The following is a 22,777-nucleotide window of genomic DNA, read 5'->3' as shown; positions in this document are numbered from 1 at the left end:
GACTGGAGTGCGGCTAATCTGTGCCGAATTATGCACTAGCTGATCTTTTTGAAATGTCAATAATACAAATAAAGTGGAGAAAACTATTAAAATGCAGAGTTTATTTTTGTAAACCTGCAGAGAATTTGTGTCATCTAAAACAGTGGATCCTTGACAATTTAGAGTTTTCTGAGGAATGAAACTCCAAACTATTCACAGAAAATTCACAGATTCAAGGATTTATTTCTAACAGCGTTTCTAAAATATTTGAAAGAAAATGCAGCTTGGGAAGCTGAAATATTTTGACACAATCCTCCTGGTCGTTCACAAAGCAGCCAATCCAGAGACGTGCCATTTAATTTTCTTGGCACTGACTGGCTGACCAGAGATAAAGGAGACTGGATAAGTGCCAAGACATTTTCCTTTGTGCATATTAATGAATATTAATGTATATTTGGGGTTTGAACAATAACAAATATGCAGTTTTAAGAGTAATAAGAGGTGGGCTCAAGTAATTTTGCTGCTTGTTGGTGACTTTGGTCCCTAACCCATAAATACGGGGATCCACTCTAGAATTAAAGATTCTTCAGTGACATTCATGGACAGTGCGGACATTTTTGACAAGTTTTCCAAAGCAGCTCAAATGTGTAACTCTTTGTTATTTTTGAGTTTGCCAATTACCAGTTTGCATAAACTTCCTCAAAAAGTCAGAAAGTTTGGGTGGGAAGTATTATTTTATGTCTGCCAAACATCTAGTTTTGGTTTGCTTTGATGCATTTAACCCTCAGGTCTGTTGAAAACCTTCGAGTCCAAATCTAAAATGGGTTCAAGGAAACTCTGGCCTGACTACAGTGAATGTGTTTGTGGGAGTGGCTTTAAATCACACCTGTACGCCAGGTGTTGACCTTCAGATTGTTGTAAATGTCGTGTTTGCAGCTTATATTTGTGTTATTTACATTAAGACACAGTATTTACATTGTACAGCTGCAGGTATGTTGTATTTTTATTTAGTTATTACTGTAGATTTAATGTCAGTGATGGACGGACAGACTATGATCTGATAAACCCAAACAGAAGGAGCCAAACAGACGTCAGGGCAATCTGATGTAAATATCATGTTTGGTGGGAAACTTAGTTGATGCTTGAATATATTACAGGTTTTAAATTCATGTTTGATTTTGTTAAAGTGAGTTGAATTTTTATGCATGTTACATTTTATCACAATACTTTACCTTGACATTTTTGTTTTATTCCTTCATTCTTTTATTTCACTGTTAGTTTTTCATCTGCAGAGGAATGAGAATTTATTGATCTTAAACCTCCGACACAAAAAATGTTTGTTGGCATTTTTCCAACTGTGAGCAGAATAAAAGCAGTAAGAAATGGTGTTTAGCTGTAAAATGTCCTAAATATGTATTCCATTTTCATTTTGAGCATTAATGTTTTATTGCTGCCACTAACCTTGGTGCTTTTTTTCATCACTTGACCAAGTAAGCAGGTTAAAACTAAAGGTGAGCAGCTTCACATTTTAGAAAATCAAGTCCAGGCTTCATAAAATAATGGATATATGAAGTGAAGTGGAGCCACATTCAACCAATCGCACACATTCATTAAACAGGTCATTGAGGTAGATGTTATAGAAATGCATTTTCCTTTAAACAAACATTTTTCTCAAAAACAGATAAGAAGTTACTTGTGTTTCATTAAAATCAGATTTAGATTTGAGACCATCTTGGAACTTTATTGCAGTTTTTGTTCATTTCTTTTGTTGCTGTGCATTTAATTTATATTTAGATATAGTTTTCTCAAAATAAGGTGTGTCTTTGTTATTTAGGCACTAGAAACAAATAATTTGGTAACATTGACACTTGATTCATGTTTAAGTTTTTATTTAAAATCACTTTCGTAACTTTTCAAGACTTTAGATTTAAACTCTGCTTGTGTTTGTTTTTCTTTATTTTTTATTTTATAACAACAAAGGCTACTTAAAAGTTTGAAAATAACTCTGCCTTAAAGCCATTAATGATTAGTTTTATATTTGCAGCAATAAACTAGTGAGATTATTTTCATGAGAGGTTATTTTACTCAAATTTGTGTTTCAAATAGACAGAATAAAAGTTCTTTGATTTTGTTTTCTCAGAAGGAACTGATGTTTATTTTGTTATTTTTTTATGTTTTATGCATGAGGATATCCTTTGAAAAATATAAATTGGTGCAAATATTCACTGATGTGACTTTTGTGTGTAAAAACAAAAGCAACAAAACACAAAACCTTCAGAAGCAACAGAAGCTCTCATTTAAAGATCAAAATGTCTGCTCTGTAAAATGTTGAAACATTCACTACAAAATGAGTTTTTGTGTTATAATGTGAATAAATATAAGTTATAATAATAATAAGTTATTTTGTGCTTCATTTTATCATTAAACATCTGAACAGATGTGATTTTATTTCTCCTGAGAATAACCAATACTTATGGATAATTTATACTGGTTTTGAACATTTCCTACAAAAAAAATGATTTTTTTCCTTCAGTGATTACACAGGTTGTTTACCCTTTTTTAAATCAAATCTTTTAGAGTGAGTCTGATAAAATGTTTTGAGCATTTATTTTAGTGTGTTGGTCTGATTGAGATGCAGAGAGAAAAGTATCAGAACCAGTCAGGATGACATACAGTTACTATTTTAAATACCTGATTAAAATAAAAAGAGAAGCTGAACAACAACAGGTTGTAATTATCTTGTGTTTGTGATTCTGAGGGTTAAAACTTTGGTTTTCATCCATTCTCATGTTGTTGATATTATCATCATTATTTATTTGCTTAAATCCTCTTTTAGTTTAGGAATAAATTTAAATCTTACCATTTTTAGATGTCATGTATTGTTTCCCTGCATGTCTGTTTTTTTTCTTTCTCCAGCTCTACTTTCCTTCCCAACTGTTTCACTTCTAATTTCCTCTGCCTGCTCGTTTCTCAGCTTCATCTACTTACCTCTGATTAGTTCCTCTGGTTCAATTAAAGCAACTGTTTGTGTTATTAAACAAACTGAGCAGCAGAAACAAAGAAATCACTTTAATATTCAGGGGTCATCTGCATGTATTTGACCTCTAACCTTTGGATATAAGTGAAGGTCATTTAATTTTGACTCCTGTAGCATTCTTACCTCTCCAAAGATTTAACATTTACACACATTTCTACCTTTCACAAGATTTGCATTAATTCTTTTAAATGTGAAATCTATTGAATTAATCAGTGAGATGAATGTATTTTTATCTGAAAGTCCCAATATTTGTTTCAAATATTAAAGGAAACAAAATCTAAAACAACAGAGTGAGAAAATCTGCATGTCCATATTTATTTTGATCATTTTACATTTCAGCAAATTGTCTTTGAGGACATTTACACACAGAACACCTGCTAACTGGACAGTTTTTGCTCCTCTAATATACTGGCTTTCCATAATAACTTCACATTTCTGCTTCAGTGTGGTTTTCCTACTGCAACTATACAATCAAAAAACTGAGAAAAGAAGAAGTGAGTAAACTCAAAATTATGCATTCATTTCTTTTCTCCTCAAGAAATTACCAATCAGTAAGAAAAGATCATTCAATGTCATCAGTGCACAAATACTTAATGATCAGAAACAATACATTAGATTCCCAGTGGAACAAGTGGCTTTGGCAGAGACATAACACAATTCAAAGTCAGTGAGAATTAAACCGCTTACAGACTATTGATTATTACAAAATACTGTATAACAAGAGCGTGATGGAGAGCAGAAGAAATAAAAACGGATTAATGAATCCCAAATCTTCATTAAGCAGGTTGTATGCAGAGAGTTGTCACTGCTGGACGCTTTAAATCATAAAAAAGAAGATTAAATCAGTGAAAAGTTATTCAATTCAGGTTCCTGAAAGCTGGGAGTATTTACTGGATGTCACTGAGAACAAACCTACCGATACAAGGTGAGCTAAAAAATACTTAAACAAGTGAAACTTCAGCGCTGTGTCTCGTTTACTGATTAGCATGAGTAAAAAAAAGATGTTTCCGTTTCATCACCAAATCAGCTGTAAACCACGTCATCAGTTACATCATGGAGGTTCCTGTGTTTTACAAACAGCAGCTGTATTTTCATTACAAATGTATTCAAAACTTTGTGTTTTTGTGTAATATCAATAATTATGCAATAGTGTGAATACAATAAGTCAGTAAAGATTACGCCACTCCATCATCCTCCAACTATTTCCTGTCTTCGTCTTCGTCTTTTCCACCAATAGTAACATCTGGTTGCTGATCACATGACTTGTGTGGAAAACCAAAAATGTTTCCATTGCAGTTTTATAAAATATATTAATTACGATGAGAAAACCACCTCATCCCTGCACAAAAACGTTTGGTTTTTTTCCCCTCAAATTGCAGCTGTAGGCCAACTTCAGCTATTTCTATAGCATTTTCTGGTTTATGGAGACAAACACACATCTGCTGTACTGGGACAGATCGTCTTCTTTCCCATTCTGTGTGGCCAGATTTTAATTTGGCCAGATAATTCTGATTCTGAAATCAGACAGAAAAATGTCAGATTTTGCTTTTGCAATATAAAGTTAGTTTTAGTCATTTATACAAATCTTTTTCAGGTGTGACTAAATGTGACGACGCTGCATGTTTTCATGAGAAAATAAGCTGAGCTGCACAATTTTCTATAAAATAAATTACAAAACGTAGCTTTTCAAAGACTGCTGTTACTCTTTATGACATACTGTGTTGTAAAGATCTAAAAAATGCTTAAAATGTTTTGGTAAATGTGTATGAAGATCTGTGAACCTCCAGGATGGCATCTTAGGTGGTTTTTAGATTTATTATTTTTCAAGGTTTAAAATTCGGATGAAAATTTGGGAAGAAAGACAAACATCATGTAGAAAAACATTCAAAATGCTGAATTTCTTACATATGAAACTTATTTTGGACTGCTTACAGTTTAAAAAGCACACATCTGACACTTTTATAATAAACATTAGCAATTTCCATAAAAATACTGACAACATAAACATCAAAAAATACTAAATGTTCAGTGAGGAATTACCAGAAAAGAACATTTTGCTGTAAAATTAAAGATCTTCTGTATAACCATCTGCTAAATACTGTCGCACAAAACAATCAGCGAAATTCACTTCTATCACTTTAATCTTAGAAACCTTCGGAGGAGCAGCAGGAGGCTCTGAGTTCACGGAGAGGAGCGATATTCAAGCAGTGTACATGTTTAGTTCATGTAAACGTTTAATCCCAACAACTGGAAGCATCTACAGTGGCTGTGTGAGAGTGTGTGAGAGTGTGTGTCCCTGTTTGTCTTTACACCTCCTGACCTCTGACCCCCACCATGCTGTTTGATAACCTTAAAAAAATACATCCAAGGTTTTTGTTTATACGCAGAAAATAAAGTCTGAGCACCTGGTAGCTTCTGTGAAGGATTGTTACATTTTCTCAGATTCAAATTTTGCCCTTTAGTGGACCTGGTTCATTTTGAGATTATTTTGCTTTTTTTTTAAAAACATAAACTAGACTAATATTAACAAAAACAGCAACAGTGTTCCTCTTTTTAAACTAGAATATATTTGGCTGGATAATTAAACTACTGGTGAAATGAGGTTAACTGTTTAAATTTATAGTGTTTCTTCCTTAAATTCATTCAAAACTGTTAACAATTTATAGAGGAGATTTATGTTGTGTATAGAAACTTTATACCCCAAGCATAAACTTTGATTAAGTCAGATTAAACTCCTCATGGCCCAAAAAGTGTCAATTTTAAAATATTAGCTACATCTCTTAAAATGTGGATGTACCAGTTAGTTTGAAAGCATGAAGATTGAAGTCCAGATCAAAAACTATTTAAATGATCAGTATTCATGTCTAAACTCAGCCTGGTTGTTGTTGTCAGTCTAGTTTCTATTATTATATTTCAGCCACATCCTCAGTGATGCAGCCAGTCAAATTCAGCATGACTCATTTTTAAAAATGGCTGCTTAACGTCATGAAAATGGTTTCCAAAATGTATTTATTTTCTGTAAATCTCTGGTGAAAGCAGGACTGTATTGGTTGCTGAAGCTCCAAAGTTTTAATATCTCAGAGGATCAAGGATTGGGATTCTGTAGAGGCAAATTAATAATCCAACATGTAATCAAGGACTTCAAATTTAGGGGAAGAAATGACAAATAAACTTTTTTTTACAGGAATTTGAAGTAAATGTAGCGTTAAAAAGATATGAAACTTTTAGACCTTCTGTAAATCTTTGCATCAAGATATGCTGCATGTTACCCTCACATTTACTCAAATGGACCAGAAAGAAAATTATAATCTCAAATTTATGCAATTTTATGTAAAAAATATAAAAAAGGGAAGAAATGTTTATACACCGTCAAATCTTTTTTTATGCAGGAACCATCAGAGCCAAATTATTACAAATTTTGAGCAGCTTTTTGCTCAGAGGGACAAACTGATTATAAATTCAGGGAATGACAGTGTGAGCCTCAGAGCGGCTGGTTTCTGTCTGTGAGGCCTGGCTGCTCTCAGAACATCCCAGCTGCGGCTCCACGTTCAGCCGGACCCCTGAGGCTCTCTGCCTCCGAGCGGACCACACCGGACCCGCCCGGCTGCCCGTTCCCCAGCTGGAGAGACGCTGCTGACATTCACTGGTCGAAGCTTTGCACTTCATTCACCTGATGTGGGAAAACTGTAACAGCCGTTTATCAAACGCCATCAGAGCCGGATGCATTTCAATAAACTCTAAAAATAAAAAAACAGGGTGGAGCGAATGCTGAGTTAAAGCTTCTATCTTATCTATGCTGTCATAATGGGGTCTAACTTTCTAACCCACATGCAGATTTACTCCAGAGATCGAGAAAGTTTTAAGTGATTTATTTCAAGAATGGTGAAAACACAGGGAAACAATCCGGGCCCGTTGGGACAGGAACTCAGGTTGACTATGAGAGAAAACAGATGGTGAGTTTGAGGTCGTGGGAAATTGGAGTTTGTGCTGGTTAGTGAGCTTACCTCCAATCGGGAGGAAAAGGGGACTGGGGGAAATCCAGGGATCTGGGTCTGATTCTGGTCCGGAGGATTGTGGGCGGCGGCGTTGGAGGACGGACAGGTAAGTCTGGGAGCTTGAACCGTTTCTGCTCAGAGGTGACTCCCAGTCTGTAGGTCCAGATGATCCTTTGCAGAGTCTGCTTTCTTCAGCACTTCCAAGGGCAACCAACGTAATTGGCAACAATCTGGCAGGGAGTGTCGGCAGCCTCCTCTAGTTATACAACTCCTGATGGCAGAACGGTTTCAGGTGCGTAGTCTGGAGACGCCCTCAGGTGGAACAAGGCTTCCAGCGCCCTCTGGTGGATGAAGCAGCTCCAGATCCCAACATATGCAGTAGCAATTTAAATAAAAAATCTCACTAATTATAACATCTGTACTCTATATATAAAATTTAACCTAAACTCTAAGTACTTAAAGGTCTTTATACAGAAAATAAATGTCCAAACTGTTTGGAATATGTTTGACTTTTTCTTTCATTGTGTTTACATGGTTAAAAAAAGAAAGTTTGACATAATTTATTATTGTCTGTGTCTTTAACCTACATTTACTAAGGAGAGACACATTATTGCAGTTTGGACCGTCTGCAGGTCTGCAGGGACCGCGAGGATCAGCATCTTTAAAAACTAAACATCCAGAGGTCATTTGGGTTTTTTGGGACATTTTGAGTTTTCTGAATCACAAAACAATAATGAATGATTATTTTTCTCAGAATTCTTTTTTTTTTTTTACTTTTATTTGTCAGAATTTTGATTTTAATATTGTGAATTCAGAGAAAAAAATAATAATTCTGAAAAAAAACTCAGATCTCCACAATGGTTTATTTGGACCAGATAGAAAAAGTTTGGAAACTTTTTGAAAGTCAAAAGTTGAACATTTTGAAGTTTTGTTTTGGCAGAAATGTGCTCCTTTCTTAATGACCCTAATAATTCATAATATGTATGTGATAATGCTCCAAATAGATGGATATCTGTCTTAAATTAAACTCTTAAGTGGAGTATTGTTTATTGATTATAACACTTTGTAATAGGAGAGTGAGAACTAGTTGACATGTTTGAAACCAGACACAGAAATTTAAAAATATAAATACTTGTAAAAGTGAAAGCTAAACTGATGTGTGGCTTGGTTGCAAATTTTAAATTGAAAACTGTAAATAGTTTGTTTTCTTTAACATGAGCCAATAAACCTGCAGAGCCATTTGCTGCATTATGTACAAGTGATTTCCTGCAGAAGCAAAAGAAATGGTGCACTCTATAACATCTATTTCTATAAATCTTACATAGTGAAAAAACCTTTACCCTGAAGTGAAAGTTAAACTGCAGCTACTCAGTGATTTATTTATGTTTTAGGATGAACATTATCATCCAAAAATTACCCACCTTGCAACACAAAAAGTGCCACAAAGCAAAAGAACGTTGCTTTTATAAAATTATATTTAGCCCTGTTTTTAGTGGCTATACTCATTAGGTTCTGAAAATACGACTTCTTCTTCTGAGGAGAGCCTGAGGCTCTGTGGGGCTTCTAATGGTGGAGCGGAGCAGTTTTCTGTGACATCTGGGTCAGATGGAGAGAAAATGGCTGAAAGGGGGGAAAAAGCCGATGATTCATAGAGACAACTCTTACCGTAAAGGGAGGTTTGCTTTTCCAAAAGATAACTGGAGAGAGACGGAAATTTTAGACATTATTGTCATCGGAAAAATCTTACAAGAAAACAAGCAGGGTCTGTTTTTCTGTGGCCCCCTTCTTGTCCGTGTACAGAGTTTTTCTTCACAAAGATATAAAAAAGCCTGCTGCTGTGGCCTGAAGCCCTCTTTGAAATATGCTTTGCAGTTTTCACACATCCGTCGGCCTGTAGTAACCGTGGGAACCGTTACCTCCGCAGCTCCGCGCGGCCTTTAGACCACCTTCCCTGCTCCGCTCTGGATTGTTTAAAGACTTCATATTTACAGTTTCTGGAATTGGCACTTGACATGAAACTACATAAATAAATATAGTGTATAGAGGACCATCAGAAGCTCGTCAGTTTCTGGACGTGTCCCTGCTGCTTTCTAGTTTGAAGAAACGTCTTTCTGCAGGATGAGAGTTGCTTCCAATATGTGCACAGGTACGTTCTTAGGAATTGAAATATTGATCTATTTCTGCTTCTCCGCTGTAACTTTGGCCGTTTAGTCCAACGACAGCAGCGGCTGCAGGTTGTCTTCTTCACTCTTCACTTTGTCCGGTCTCTTCAGGACTCCTGGCTCCACCACCGACTGAGACCTACAGCAACAAAAACCTTCAATAAGATCCAGGCAGAGCTGGGTAACAACCACATCACTGTTTACACACAAACTCATATAAGACATTGTGGGAAATGCAAAGAAATATTTGAAAAAGAAAAAATCCAGCACTAGTTAAATGTTTTCTGAAAGGGTTAAACTAAAATGTGAAAAAAATGAATGAATTGATGGCTTATATTACAGAAAGAAAATAGAAAGTAATTTTAAAAGAAGTCATATTATGTTGTGTACATTTTTCATTTAGTTACATTCTTCCTGTATGAGTTCCTAAATGACTGGGTTAGTAATAAATATAGAAATGATTTCCAAATGCTTACAAAATAGACTTTACCGTTTTGAAACATCGTAAACAAAAATTCACAGAAACTCGTCAGAACTGAGTCAGACAGCAGAGTATTTTTATCCAGACTAATTACCTGAGTCATTATTTGATGATTAATTAGTGACGAATGATTCAACAGTAAGTGTTGTCAGTGTGATGCCCTGCAGTGACGGTTTGTTGTGTCAGCTCTGGATTGTTTGTCTTCCATATCATAAACACGTTTGAGTCGCATTATGTCTCATGTGATGAGATGATTTACTGCCACAGTGGATTATGTTGTCCGGTGGCCAGTAGCAGGAATATGCTGCACTCCAACAGGGACTCTCTGGGTAAGACTGGGTTAGTTTCTCTGGTCCCACCACATGGAAGTTAGCTTTTTGTTGAGGGTTTAATTTAAATAAATGGTGAAGATTTTTTTAAATCACCAAACAATCCAACTGGATAAATAGTCTGACCTCTTCATGGTTTTGGGGGACATGTTTTTCTCCAGGTCTCTCTCCAGGTCTTGCACCGACAGAGTGTAGGACTCTGGGCAGTAGTCCGTCTCCTCGTCGTAGGCGTGGTCCAGCAGCGTGCGCGCCCACGTCCCCATATCGTACGGCGGCATCATCCCACCCAGCTCTGACGGCAGGATCTCCGGGTGGATCAGCTGGTGGAGGCTGTTCAGGTTGTTACCGTGCATGAAAATCTGCAAAAAGGAAAGAAATGCAAGACTGGAAATGATGAACTGGAGCCTCACTTTTCCTAAGATTTGATTTTAGAGTAAATGTTTTCACTCTGGTGGCCTGAATTATAAAAGAAAGTAGAAGAAAGCAAAGCTAGCATCTATTTGTTGTTCATTTATGATGCAAAATAACTTAATTTACTTAATGACTATATTACTACGATATTTGTTACATCTTTATTTAATGTGTCGTAATGAACTTTAACATTTAACATCCTGAGGTCTGTAGGATCTGAGATGAAGCTGTTGGGTTTTTAAAAGTTTCTCTTTTCTTTCTGAGAATTTGCTGGACTTTTTGCTCTTGCAGAGATTTGTGGCTCTGTTAAAGGTTTTTCTCTCTTTCCCTGCATCATGAGGCCTTTCACATTGTTTGACAATGATCCTATAACCCTTCCCAGATTAATAACTGCCAGCAGTTGCTGACCTAAAAAAAGCAATTTGCTGCCACACTGTCAGAGCCGCCATGACACGTGATGAAAACCAACAACGAGCAACGAGACTGTGCTGCGTTCACACGACCTTTACTCCTTTACTGGATTACATTTTTATGATAATTACAGAAATACAATCTTAAATAAAATAGAGTAATGATAACTCCTGCAGTGTGCACAAAGCATTGTAAGCAAAGTCAGATTGTTTATGAGCGATTGCTGATAAATTAAATTACAATTGACACAGTGTACAGTTTCATTCTATTTGCTGTTCAGCTTATCTTTTTTTAAAATCAATGTTTAAAGACCTTTTCTCCTTTTTAACATGTGAACCCTCTGGTCTTACCCTTTTCCTGGTCTTGTCTTTGAGGAAGGGTCGGATGACCGTGTAGAGGGCGTGGATGTACCAGGGCTGGTTCACAAAGTGGATTCCTCCGAATCTGGCAGGAAAACTGTCCTGTTAGAAACAGAAAAATACGAACTAAATACACACGCAAAAGATCATTTTATCAGGAAAACAATAATTTAAAACAAAAAGTTTTAAATTATTTTACTAAAACCAAAAGAACAAAACTACTTTTAAATGATTATCAAAATCATATAGCAGTATATATTTCCTTTTACACTTCAGGCCTTCAGTTGCATTTAGCACAAATTAATTTAATTCATGCTACCTCAAAGGAGAGGTAATTAGACTTTAATTAGTACACTAGTAAATTTAATTTTGCAAGATAGAAAAGATTTTATTGAATTCATTTTTTAAAATTAATTGATCACCTTCTCAATACTCAGCAGAAATTAATTGACATCACAGCTCTCAGTCCCAGGTGATTATAGTTGTTGACAAGATTTCTTGCATTTTTACTCTGAAATTTTGACAACTTCTTAATAAGTGTTTGGAAGCTCTCTTTGCCGTCACCCTAATCAATTTCTATCAGATTCAGTTCAGGACTCTGTTTGACCTTCCCAAAACTTTAAGAATGATTTTCATTAGTTTTATTTAAGGCTGCCGTCATCCTGAAGGTATTAATTTCAAATTTCTTGTGTTTTATCAGCCAGTCAACGAGACGAGTTAAACTCGACCTCTATAGAAAAACATTGAGGTCCAGTTAACACAAAATTACCTCTGCGAGTTTCCTGTCCCTTTTCATTAGATTACTTTTGCAAATGGTCTCTAACCGCATATTAAGTAGGAAATGGTCGGGTCTATTTTAGAGGCACTGCAGCTCAAACCCGGAGGGAAATGAGTCTGTGTTGCTGCAGGTTGGCGTGCAGCATCAGAGTCCAGCGCAGCCGTGTTTCCTAGAAGGCTGGACACAATTATTATTATTACAGTCCACTGCTTATGTGTCTGAGTCATAATTTGGCTGCTGTCCAATATCAAGGCGAGATTACGCTCTGATGAAAATTGCTTGGAGTGGACTTTAATCTAAAAAAAAGTGGGAAGAAATATTTTGGCACGGAAAGAAGAAGAAGACAAAAGCTCCAGAGGTCAGTGAAAGTCTGGGCATTAAAATGGTCAAAATGGTGGAAAAGTTTCTGCTTCACTCAACTTCATCTGTGAATAATGGGCAAAAGTCTTGGGTCAAAGTAAAATTCTTTAACATTTGGGTTAAAGAAAAACTATGAAATTAATCAAAAATGTCTACGTTTTTGTCCAAAATGACATTTCATGAGAATTGATACAAAGAGTTTGTGCTATTAGAAATGTTTCTCCATTCATCCATCCATTTTCTTTACACCCTTCTTCCCTAAAGGGGTCGGGAGGGTTGCTGGTTCCTCTCCAGCTGCGTTCCGGGTGAGAGGCGGGGTTCATCCTGGACAGGTCGCCAGTCTGTCGCAGGGCAACACAAAGACATACAAGACACACAACCACACACACACACTCACACCTAGGGAGAATTTAGAGAAACCAATTAACCTGACAGTCATGTTTTTGGACTGTGGGAGGAAGCCGGAGAACCCGGAGAGAACCCACCATGCACAGGGAGAACATGCAAACTCCATGCAGAAAGACCCCGGGCCGGGAATCGAACCCAGGACCTTCTTGCTGCAAGGCAACAGCTCTACCAACTGCGCCACTGTGCAGCCTAGAAATGTTTCTAGTAGATGAATATTTTTTACATAAAAGGTTATGACTCACCTCCATTTGCAATTCCAAAGTAATTCTGCTTTTGTTTGGAGATGAACACTTAAAAAGCTTTTAATGGATCTGTGCAACTAAGACTTAATTTTGAGAGTTAATATTTTTGATTTGCCATCAGAACAAAATTTCTATGTTTCTGTAATAGAATGCTGCGCAGTAATCAAACTCAAAGCTGAAGTAAAACAAATTTCTATGCAGATCGCAGCTCAGGAAGCTTACAGTTAGCAAACAGTTAGTAAACAGTTAGCACAGCATTTTCTCCTGTGTAACAAACAGGAAGTGTTTTTCTTAAAATCTAATTGTTTTAGATGTCTCCATCTGATTGTTCCCACAGGATTTAAATGATCTTTCATCTGCCATAGCAGATGGATAAGAAACATATTTTCTTTTAACATCTGAAAGCAGATCCATTTAAATATAAAAGTATATTTTTAATTCAAATACCAGGACTGTATATTCTGTACCTACACTATTGACCCATGTAGAAGAGAAATGTATTTTCGTAACCATGCAGCCGTGTTGCTCCTCTGTGTGGAAACCTTTGGCCTGCTCTTTGCCTGGCAGCCATTTTCCCTTTGATGAAGCGACCTGCTGCATTATGCATGAAGACCTGAAAATGGAATAAGAGCTGCAGGCTCCTGACTGCAGGATCAACAGGATCAACAGGAATCTGGAGGACTGACGTACTTTCATACGAGAATTGGTCAACATCGAAATTTACATTTCACATCCACATTTTCTGCCCCAAAGAACCAAATAATGAAAAGGTTTCTCTTTTGTCTAGAAAACAATAAAATCAACAATCCAAATTAAACAGGGCAATAGTCAGCAGATTCTAATTAATAATAAAAATGTGTTTTATTCATTTGACTTGTAGGTTAATTTCACACAGAAGTCGAATGCGTCCCAAATTGACCCATACTATCCAACCCTTACAGGCAGTCCCAAACTTTTCACCACAAGAAATCCAACTTGAGCCACTTCCATACATGGAACGAAATCCGATACGTATCCAATAGTTTTCATAGTCTGGATGATCATGTCGCATTTAATCCGACTTTTACGGCACTGATGTGATAAATACGTCATAATTCTGCAACGGATGTGAACGATGGCTGAAAACCTCATAATTATTAAATTAGGAATAAAGTCTGTTCCACCAAAACACATCACATCTCTGTTGGTACTGACAACAAACTTCTCTACAGAAGTTAAAATCAACGACAAAAGATTGATTTGTGGTCCTTTTATCAGCTTCCTTTGTCTTGTTCTGATTTTGTGACGATTCTTTTGACTTCCATCACCGAATGAACTTTAAAAACCATTATTTATCCATGAACAGAGTTCTCGTTCTGCGCATGCGGGTTTCATGGGATCGTAAATCACAAAGACCTTTGGTTGAAGTCACATCATGCAGCAGCAGCACGAAACATCACATTAAAACATCAGAAATCCAAACTGAGACCTAATTTTACTTCTATCACTCTGCTGGTGTTAATCATGAGTGGAGAATTCAAACTCCAAAATATGTTAATGTTTAAACATTAACATATTGTAAGTTAAAAACAGAGAATCTGCCACCCAAAAATTAACCAAAACACAATAAAACAAAAACAAACTGAATCTTTATATGAATTATTTGAGCTATTTTCATCCTGGGGTTAAAAATCAACATCTTGAAACTGAACTAGTTGACAAATAAGAAGCTTAAACATTAAGAGCTGCATTAAGAGTCAGAACCACTTCAGCGTTTCCTTTGATGCCGGCCGGCCGCGAGGCTAAAGTCGATCCTAAAGAAATGAGAACTTTATTTCTGGTTTCCTGCTGCAGGTCACTTTCTGAAGGGAGGGGATGATTTTAGGAAAAAAATGCTGAAGAGGCGAAAGAACGACAGGAGATTGAGAGGAGACAGTTTACAACTGGACAGCTTGTTGATCTGATGCTTTTCACTCCAACATTTCTGTTTTCTGATGCTGACTCATCTTCCTCCTCCTCCTCCTCCTCCTTCTTGGAGCCTGTGGCTTCACTGAGGAAGATAAACACATTAGAAATGATTTGCTGCCTAAAGCCTGACTTGGTCTTAAAGAAATGCACCTTCCCACTTCCTGCTTCGTGACATAAAGCACTCTGGCAGATTTACCTCCAAATCTGACCCCAGGCCACAACCAGCTTGTAAAATCTGCTAATCTTACAGACGCCGCTCTTTTCCTTCAGCAATAATTACAGTAATGATTTTCATTGTCTTGTCGACTATGATGAAATGGATTAACGTTGAGATTTTGGCTGCATTCGTTTCACGTCAGGAGACTGGAGCTAAAGACGTTTTTTTTACTGATGGTTTAAATTTATTGCTCACTCTCTGAGATGCTGCTCAAATGAAGTCAGTTGTAGTAAAATTGCAACGACTGTTTTATTGTTTCAGTTTTACACCCACAATAAACTGAACACACAGACAAAGTGGTGCAGCTTCAGTAGAAAATGGATCTGTGAATCATTATAGATTTGAAACACAAAATAATTCTTGCAGGTTTGAATAAAACAAACAACAAATAATTTCTTAAATTCTTCAAGTTGGTTATGTTTTTCTAGATCTTTTCAGCAAAAAGATCAGGAAATGGATCAATAGATCAGGAAATGGATCAATAGATCAGGAAATGGATCAATAGATCAGGAAATGGATCACTCTTCTGTTCTGCTTTTTAGTATCTGAGTGTTTATAGTTTCATTTATATTAAACTGATCAACATATTTTATTTGTATTGATGATTTTAATGATGACATTTGATTAAATGTCTGTTACTGGTTTTCACAACTGTCGACTCTGATGTGTTTTTGATGTGAAGCACTTCAAACGGCCAAATAAACTGAATTAGATTAAAATCACAAAAATGGCTGATAGAATACTTTGTGTTGCATGTACATTTTACATTGTAAGAATTTGATTTGTTTGAAAGTTATTGTTGGTAAAAATCTCAATCCAACTTTTTTTTATTTTTTTTATTGGAGCTGCCAGACTAAATTTAGGTGACTGAGGGCCACCCAAAATTGCTCAGAGGGCTGCAAAAGGCCCTCGGACCACACCTTTAGAAACCTCTGTTTTTGTGTTACACTGCTACAAACTGTTTAGCACGTTTTCTAATTTGATCACAAAATGACTGGGGTTGAATATTGTGTGTTATTTTTATGTTTTGAGTCGTATGAAGTACTGGGTCAGGTTCTGTTTCTCTGATTTTATCCTTCCAGCAGTGATTACTGCTGCTTTCTTTTCCTCCCAGCAGTAATCACACACCAGCTTCTCATCCTGTAATCATCCTCCTGCTACATGAGCTGCCTGGTTTCTATTGTTTCCTTTTCTTTTTGCTGACCTTGTTGTTGCTTTTTGATTCTTAATTTCATCTGCTTGCCTGCATTTTTGTTCTCTGAGACACTTAAAGAAAAAAAAAAATCTTAACCAGTATAAAAATGATCTTTACTCTCACCTGTTGTTTGAAAAACTCAAAATAAAATATTGGTAACTAAAGAAATAAAGGAGCTGGATCATAAAAGCAAAATAAAACATAATAAACAATTCAGGTTTTAGCAGTTTCTGTTTGTCTCATTGATTAATTGCTGTAAATTTCCACAACAGAATATGAAATTTAACATCAATATATTAGCTGTTAGTTTGGAAACTGTGCTTTGTTTAACATGAATTTCCAGAAATATCAGCATCAGCAAACTTAAAAAAGTTTAAAATTCTTTTCTTAATTTTTAACAAAGAAATGAAACGATTGTCTTGACTTACTGCCACATGATGATTTGCAGGAAAATATTTGAGTGATCATGTTTGAATTTTCTTATTAAAAAATGAAATGTAACGTTCAAAAACAGCTGCAACACTGAATCCACTTTATGTTGGGTTCAGGCTGAAAACATTTCCAGGAAACTCTTCAGAGTCGCAGTGTGACTGAGAGGATTTGGGCTGAGATCGTATCACAGGAGCTCCAGTTCAGGAGAAGATTTAACAACCGTAGTGATGTAAATGTCTAAAACGAGCTTCAGAGCAGAGCCTGAACATGACAAACAGCAGGAAACCTTTCTGATTTAAGCATTTGGCATTTTTCGGATTCCACAGCTTCAGTGTTTGGGTAGAACGATCCTTTCCTGAACTCACAGCAGTCATGAAAATGTTAGATTGTTTTGAAATGCTGAGAGCTTGGGAGACAGCAGGCTGCTCTGATTGGATGTAATTACGTTTGGATTGAGGCCCAGCAGGCTGGCAAAGTTTCAGACATCAGAAATAAATAAACAAGCTACGATGGAGCGAGGCGTGTTAGCATAACACAGGCAAAAATTATCCAGGTAGCAATAATCATATTCTCTTTAAATACTGTAAATGTTTTAAGTATTTCAGTTTACGACTGTGGTGAGAAAAGGCAGAATGGATGTTTCTAAAATCTCAAAGGAAATCTGGGCTTTTTAAAAATGTTTGATCATTTTCTGTATATGAATACACCGGGGCTTTTGAAACAGGAAAAGATCTGCAAGTGTTTCTACAGGAAGAAGAAGCTGCAGCGAACACTGCAAAGACACAAAATCTTACCAAGTATTTTAGTCTAGTTTCATTTTGTCCTTATTTTTAGTACTTAACTCATGAGAAACTTTTCTGCAAGAATTAGGTCAATATTTCCTTAAAACTAGGAAATAAGTATCAGTTCCACTGGATGTTTTTTAACTTATAAATATTTTCCTATAAGTAAAATAATCTGCAAGTGGAACTTGAACTTTTCCATCCAATATAAAATATTTACTTATTTAAAACAAACTCTAATATCTTGCTGAAAAGTTCCTTGTAAGTCGTTTTGGAAACATTTATTTCAGGTGTATTCAGATGTTTGCATTGTGTGTTTTTTTGCAGTGCAATCACAGAAAATCCTTATATATTGTTACTTTGAGATAGTTTTGTCTTATTTGAATTGTACTGAGATATTTGCACTAGAAGCTGGACTGAAATACTTGATAAAATTTTATGTTTTTGCCGAGCAGAAGAGTTTCAGTTTATGGCTCCTGGTTACAGAAGCAGCACAGTGAATGCAGCCGCCTGCGTAACTCAAACTGTAGTCACTGCAACATTAACCAACGGTTTTGTCAGTGCTATTAAAAAAAATCTAATTTGAGTGATACACTGGCTCGTATTATTTTCAGTTTTTAATAGTAAATGCTCCTGCAGTTATTTTCCAACACTGAAGTGCTTCTGTGCGGAGAATCCTTAGACGATGCGTATTGATTAGCTGGCAGAGGAACCAGCATCAGCGGCAGCAGCAAGAGGACCGAGTCAGCATCCAACGCTGGCTGGACGCTACAACAAAGTCAAACAGGAGAGATTTATACACACACTGTAAACCTGCATCGGCTGTAAAGTCCAAACAGCCCGAGTAATTATTTATAGAACAGGTTAAAACCAATTAGGCTCAATTGATTACACATAAAATGGATCTGTTCAAACTGGCCAGCAGAGAGAAAAACCTGTGATTATCTAATGGGACAAAAATGGAATAACAATACAAGAAAAACGTTTCAGCGATGGATCCTGGTTGCTCCGTGTTTATCAACAGATCGAAGAAGCTTTGGGTTTCTAGTGAAACCTGGAAGTGACAGGCCGATCATTTACTATTCGGTTTATCAAGCGGAGGTTTGACAGCAGGGTGAGACGGGATGGAGTCAGATGATGGGAAACAGATTCACAGCATCGCTGCCTGAGTTATCGCTCAGCACCTGTCCAGCCACAGACAGCGAGAACATCAGAGGTCGCCTCTGGAGCGATAACACAAACACACAGACTGGTGACGCTGCAGAGGAGGCGTGTGGCACGGAAATGTGACAAGAGAGGAAAGATTAGCGCTACAACAAGCAGCATGTTGGGGACAAAGATTTTTCTTTAAAAATATCAGACATGTGTTTTTGAAATCCAATGTTTCTTGGTCGTTTGTACAACAAGCTAATTGTGAGATAACTCTGAAGAGTTTATGACTCCAAAGGGACAAACATAGACACTAAACACAACATAACTGTTTACATAAGTAATGGACGTCAAAATCTATGGATCAGTTTTAAAGTTGAACAATAAGAGTCAGAAGTTCATAAAATGAGCTAAGAAAAAAGAACCGTTTAAAATTTCAGCATCGTTTCCATCCAGATTTACACATTTGGTTTCTTCTGGTGAGTTTTGATTCATGTCGCTTGTGATCGACATGAACATTCTGAAAACTATCAAACACATATCTGATTTATTACCACATGAAGTAGAAGATGGCATTTATCATATTGTTTGTCATTCATTGTGATACATTTAAAAATGATAGGAATTTTCATTTATTGTTGTGATAAATTCCAGTTATGTTAAAATTCACGATAACTGATGTTATTGTTGAATTTTTAAATGAGAGGATCATTAAATTTGGTCAAATGCATTTGTGCAGCTTAGTGTCATGATTGGTGGTTGAAATGTGGACCAGATTGCAGAGGCAGAAGTTGAGTTTGTGGACTTTATGAATAATCTTAGAAAATACAAAGTTTAGGCAGCACAGGTGAGTAAAATAACTCAAACACTGGCAGCACTGGGGAAAAACACCAAAACACAAGACCAGGATCTGGGAAGGAGCAGGAAACACGGTGGGATTAAATATCCAAGGGGTAATCGGGGCAAATGATACGACACCGGGACTAATAAACACACACAGAAAACCAAATCCTCACACTTGGTGATATAGATCAAAACTTCTGTATAAGACTGGAGTCCTAAAGAAGTGAATTTGAGAAATATGGGAATATTTTTGACTATCAGTTTTTGTCTTGGTGGGGTTATTTTTGCTGAGTCATGCTGTCAAAGCCATAAAGTTACCAAGAAAAGAAGCAAAAAGTTCTTATCATCACTATCGGGTGAAAATATTGGATTTTTTTTTGTAAAATCTGGTGTAAAACAAAACATGAGTGTATCCAAACTATTCAGCATGGTGGAGGATCTGTGATGCTGCGGGCCTAATTCTCTTCCAAAGAAAAGGAAACTCTTTCAAATAAAGATAGGTACAAATTTGTTTCCCTGATAGTAAAACTGATAACTGGTTACAACAGTAACGAGTTGCTTCATTTGGATCAATATTTATGATTTAAAGAAAGTTTTTTACTGTTTAGTTTAAGTTCTGCTACTTGATCACATCAAACATTGGATGGAAATGCAGATGATTTAGTTTTGCAGAATCAAAAGCTTCAGCAGAAGAAGAAAGGCCTTTAAGGTTTCACTGATTTAGAGGCAGATGTTTCGTATCGATACAGTAAAACGTTAAATAATTAATAAAAATAATCCACTGCTTTAATGTGCTTTTTGTTTTAACTAGATGCTGATGTTGATTTTAAATGTTGCTCTTAAACAAAACCCAGTTTTACAGCATGTATATGGATGAAAACCAATCACTGCTTCTGTCCAGCCCTCAGTGCTTAAATCTATTCATGCTTTTGTTCTCACTGATTGCCATATGCAACTCTAAAGCCATTATATTAAATATATGCAAACATATTTCAAGAAAATGATTAAATAACTGATTATTTTCCCTTTCAACATTTCCATCATGTTGAGCTTCTGCGCCTGCTGCAGAAAAACCTGAAACAGAATCAGATATTTAGATGAAATCAATGTTTTAGCAGGCAGTGAGTCCATCAGCAGCCGCTGTTGGGCAGCTGATGTAATAAAACCTGACGTGTCTTCTACGCTCCGCGTGTGCCCGACTTCTGCTCATAAATCTTTTTATCCCCCATCGTGTTTTTTCTCAGGCTTGGTACAACACAGGTTGATGAGTTCCCTCCATGTTCTGCTCTGCTTCTGTCACTTTTAATCCACATTAAATAAAATAACTTGTGCTCAAAGGAGGAACAAATGCATTTTGAAACGGGGGACAGCGGTCATGTGAGGGCTTTTTTTTTAAAGTGTAGCCTGCAGTGATGACTTTGTTTGCTTCTGGTCGGCTCCATTCAGAAACCTCCTTTATGGGAAAACAGAGTGGACTTAATGTGGAAAATGGGACAAATCAAGGATGAGACTTTCAGGAACACTCCAACATATTTATGCTGCTCCAGTTTGGCCTGAACTCTTTTTACGGACTTCAACAGAAAAAAAGCTTTTCTTTGATTTTATTTCTGTTTGCTTTTAGAGATGAAGCAGTGTGTGTTTCTGACTTTGGGATTTTTTTTTATCCCAATCTGTTTTCCTCTCATCTCGTCAATTCTAGTTCATCTCTGTTTTTACTCTCAGACCTTTTAACCAATCAGACCAATTCACCTCCGCTCTGCAGCTCGGAGCATTCGACCCATTTGTTTGTGTTCTGTTACAGAGTAGAACTTTTTTCATATTACAAGGTAACCAGTGAAAATAGATGAAGAAATAACCAGAACAGATAAGGTGATCTCTGTACTCACCAGCGATTCTGAGAAGTTTCAAACAGATTATTGAGTTTTCCTGCTGTAAATCAGTCATATTGTGTAGGTTGCTACAGGTAAATATATTTTTAGCAATAAAACAGGTGGTATAATGTGGCTGTGATAAATTATAAACAGAAAAATAACATGACATAAATTATCCAATTTTACCTGAATTACTTCTAAATCTCTTTCACCTGCAGTCATTTAGTTTTGCTTTTTAAAATCTGAAGAGCTCTAAAGTATTTAAATATCTTTTTTAATGAATCTAGAAAATATCATGTTTTAAGGGATCCATCTGTCCCGTTGTACAGTTTTACACTCTTTCCCCCTGTAGCTCTAATAGTGTTCATGTTTTTTCACTATAAATATCTAACTTCATCGTTTGCAGAGTCCTCATACAACAACGTGATCACTCCTGTTATTCTGTTGTAGATAATAATATTTAACACGGTGACCAGAGGCTTCAGCTGCAAAACAAGCCAAACTCTTCATCCAACCTCCACAGCACAATCAAGTAACTCTGCTTTCTTCAGTTGTTATATATATCAAATAGGGCTTCAAACTGAGTTTACTTTGTAATTTAATGGCTTGAAATTGGGCGTCTGCCCCTTTAAGAAACTCCTGCTCTTTCTGAAACTCCGCCTTCAGGAAGTCATTATGACATGGCTCCTCTATTGTCCCATCAACAACAATTTTACCAGCATTTCACTCAGAAGTAGCTCCTATAATGAGCTCAGCAGATGTGCATTTCCACCAGGTGTTTGCTGATTGCTGCTGGCTAGTCTGAAGGAGCTGAGTGGACGAGTTACAGGAGATGGCTGCTCTGAATGGTTGCCATGGAGATTAGAGGATTTCTTAACCCTGTATGGCAGAATCAAGGCAACACTCCAGTTTTTTTTTTTGAGGCAGTAACATTATAGCATAATGGAAAGATCAGGAAAATGTATTTTACAAAACACTGGCCCTTTAAATCATCCTCCATGCACAGTGGCTCCTTTACTGCAATTACTAAAACAAACAAGCTGCCGAGCATCATTAACATTCACAGGTTCTTCACTTCATTGCTTCACTGAGTGCTGAGAGGTAATCAGGCTGGTAATGACATCATTCAAGAGCTACTTCAGGAATCATTAAGAAGCTTTTGTATTTTTTTCTTTCCTGTGTTTAATAAGTGTATCATGATGCTGCTGGTTGTCTTCCTGCTGGCCTGCATCCTGGGTGTGATTGAGGCAGTTGACCTGCCGGTGCATTCAGATCGCACTGAGCCTCAAAGGATCTTGTCGTCCTGCCAAACAAACAGAAGGAGGGAACAAGATGCAGCGACACAGAACTGCTTTGGACCGGGATGCTGAGATCATCACTGCGTCGCTA

General features: G+C 36.6%; 1 protein-coding gene across 1 annotated transcript in view; it reads right to left on the bottom strand.

Moving 5' to 3' along the window:
- Nucleotides 1-3,307: 3,307 nt before the first annotated feature.
- clvs2 (clavesin 2) overlaps nucleotides 3,308-22,777 on the bottom strand; it is a 37,751-nt gene continuing 18,281 nt past the window's right edge. Inside the window, exons 3-6 of the mRNA XM_044106383.1 lie at nucleotides 11,156-11,266; nucleotides 10,110-10,342; nucleotides 7,383-9,312; nucleotides 3,308-6,807 (exon numbers count right to left, since the gene is read on the bottom strand). Of these exons, the coding sequence (XP_043962318.1) occupies nucleotides 9,219-9,312; nucleotides 10,110-10,342; nucleotides 11,156-11,266 (438 nt within the window). The 3' untranslated portion in view covers nucleotides 3,308-6,807; nucleotides 7,383-9,218. The remainder of the gene's footprint in view (nucleotides 6,808-7,382; nucleotides 9,313-10,109; nucleotides 10,343-11,155; nucleotides 11,267-22,777) is intronic.

The sequence above is a fragment of the Gambusia affinis genome, linkage group LG22, assembly GCF_019740435.1.
Source record: "Gambusia affinis linkage group LG22, SWU_Gaff_1.0, whole genome shotgun sequence".
NCBI lineage: Eukaryota > Metazoa > Chordata > Actinopteri > Cyprinodontiformes > Poeciliidae > Gambusia > Gambusia affinis.
This window is presented reverse-complemented; position numbering and strand designations above follow the sequence as displayed.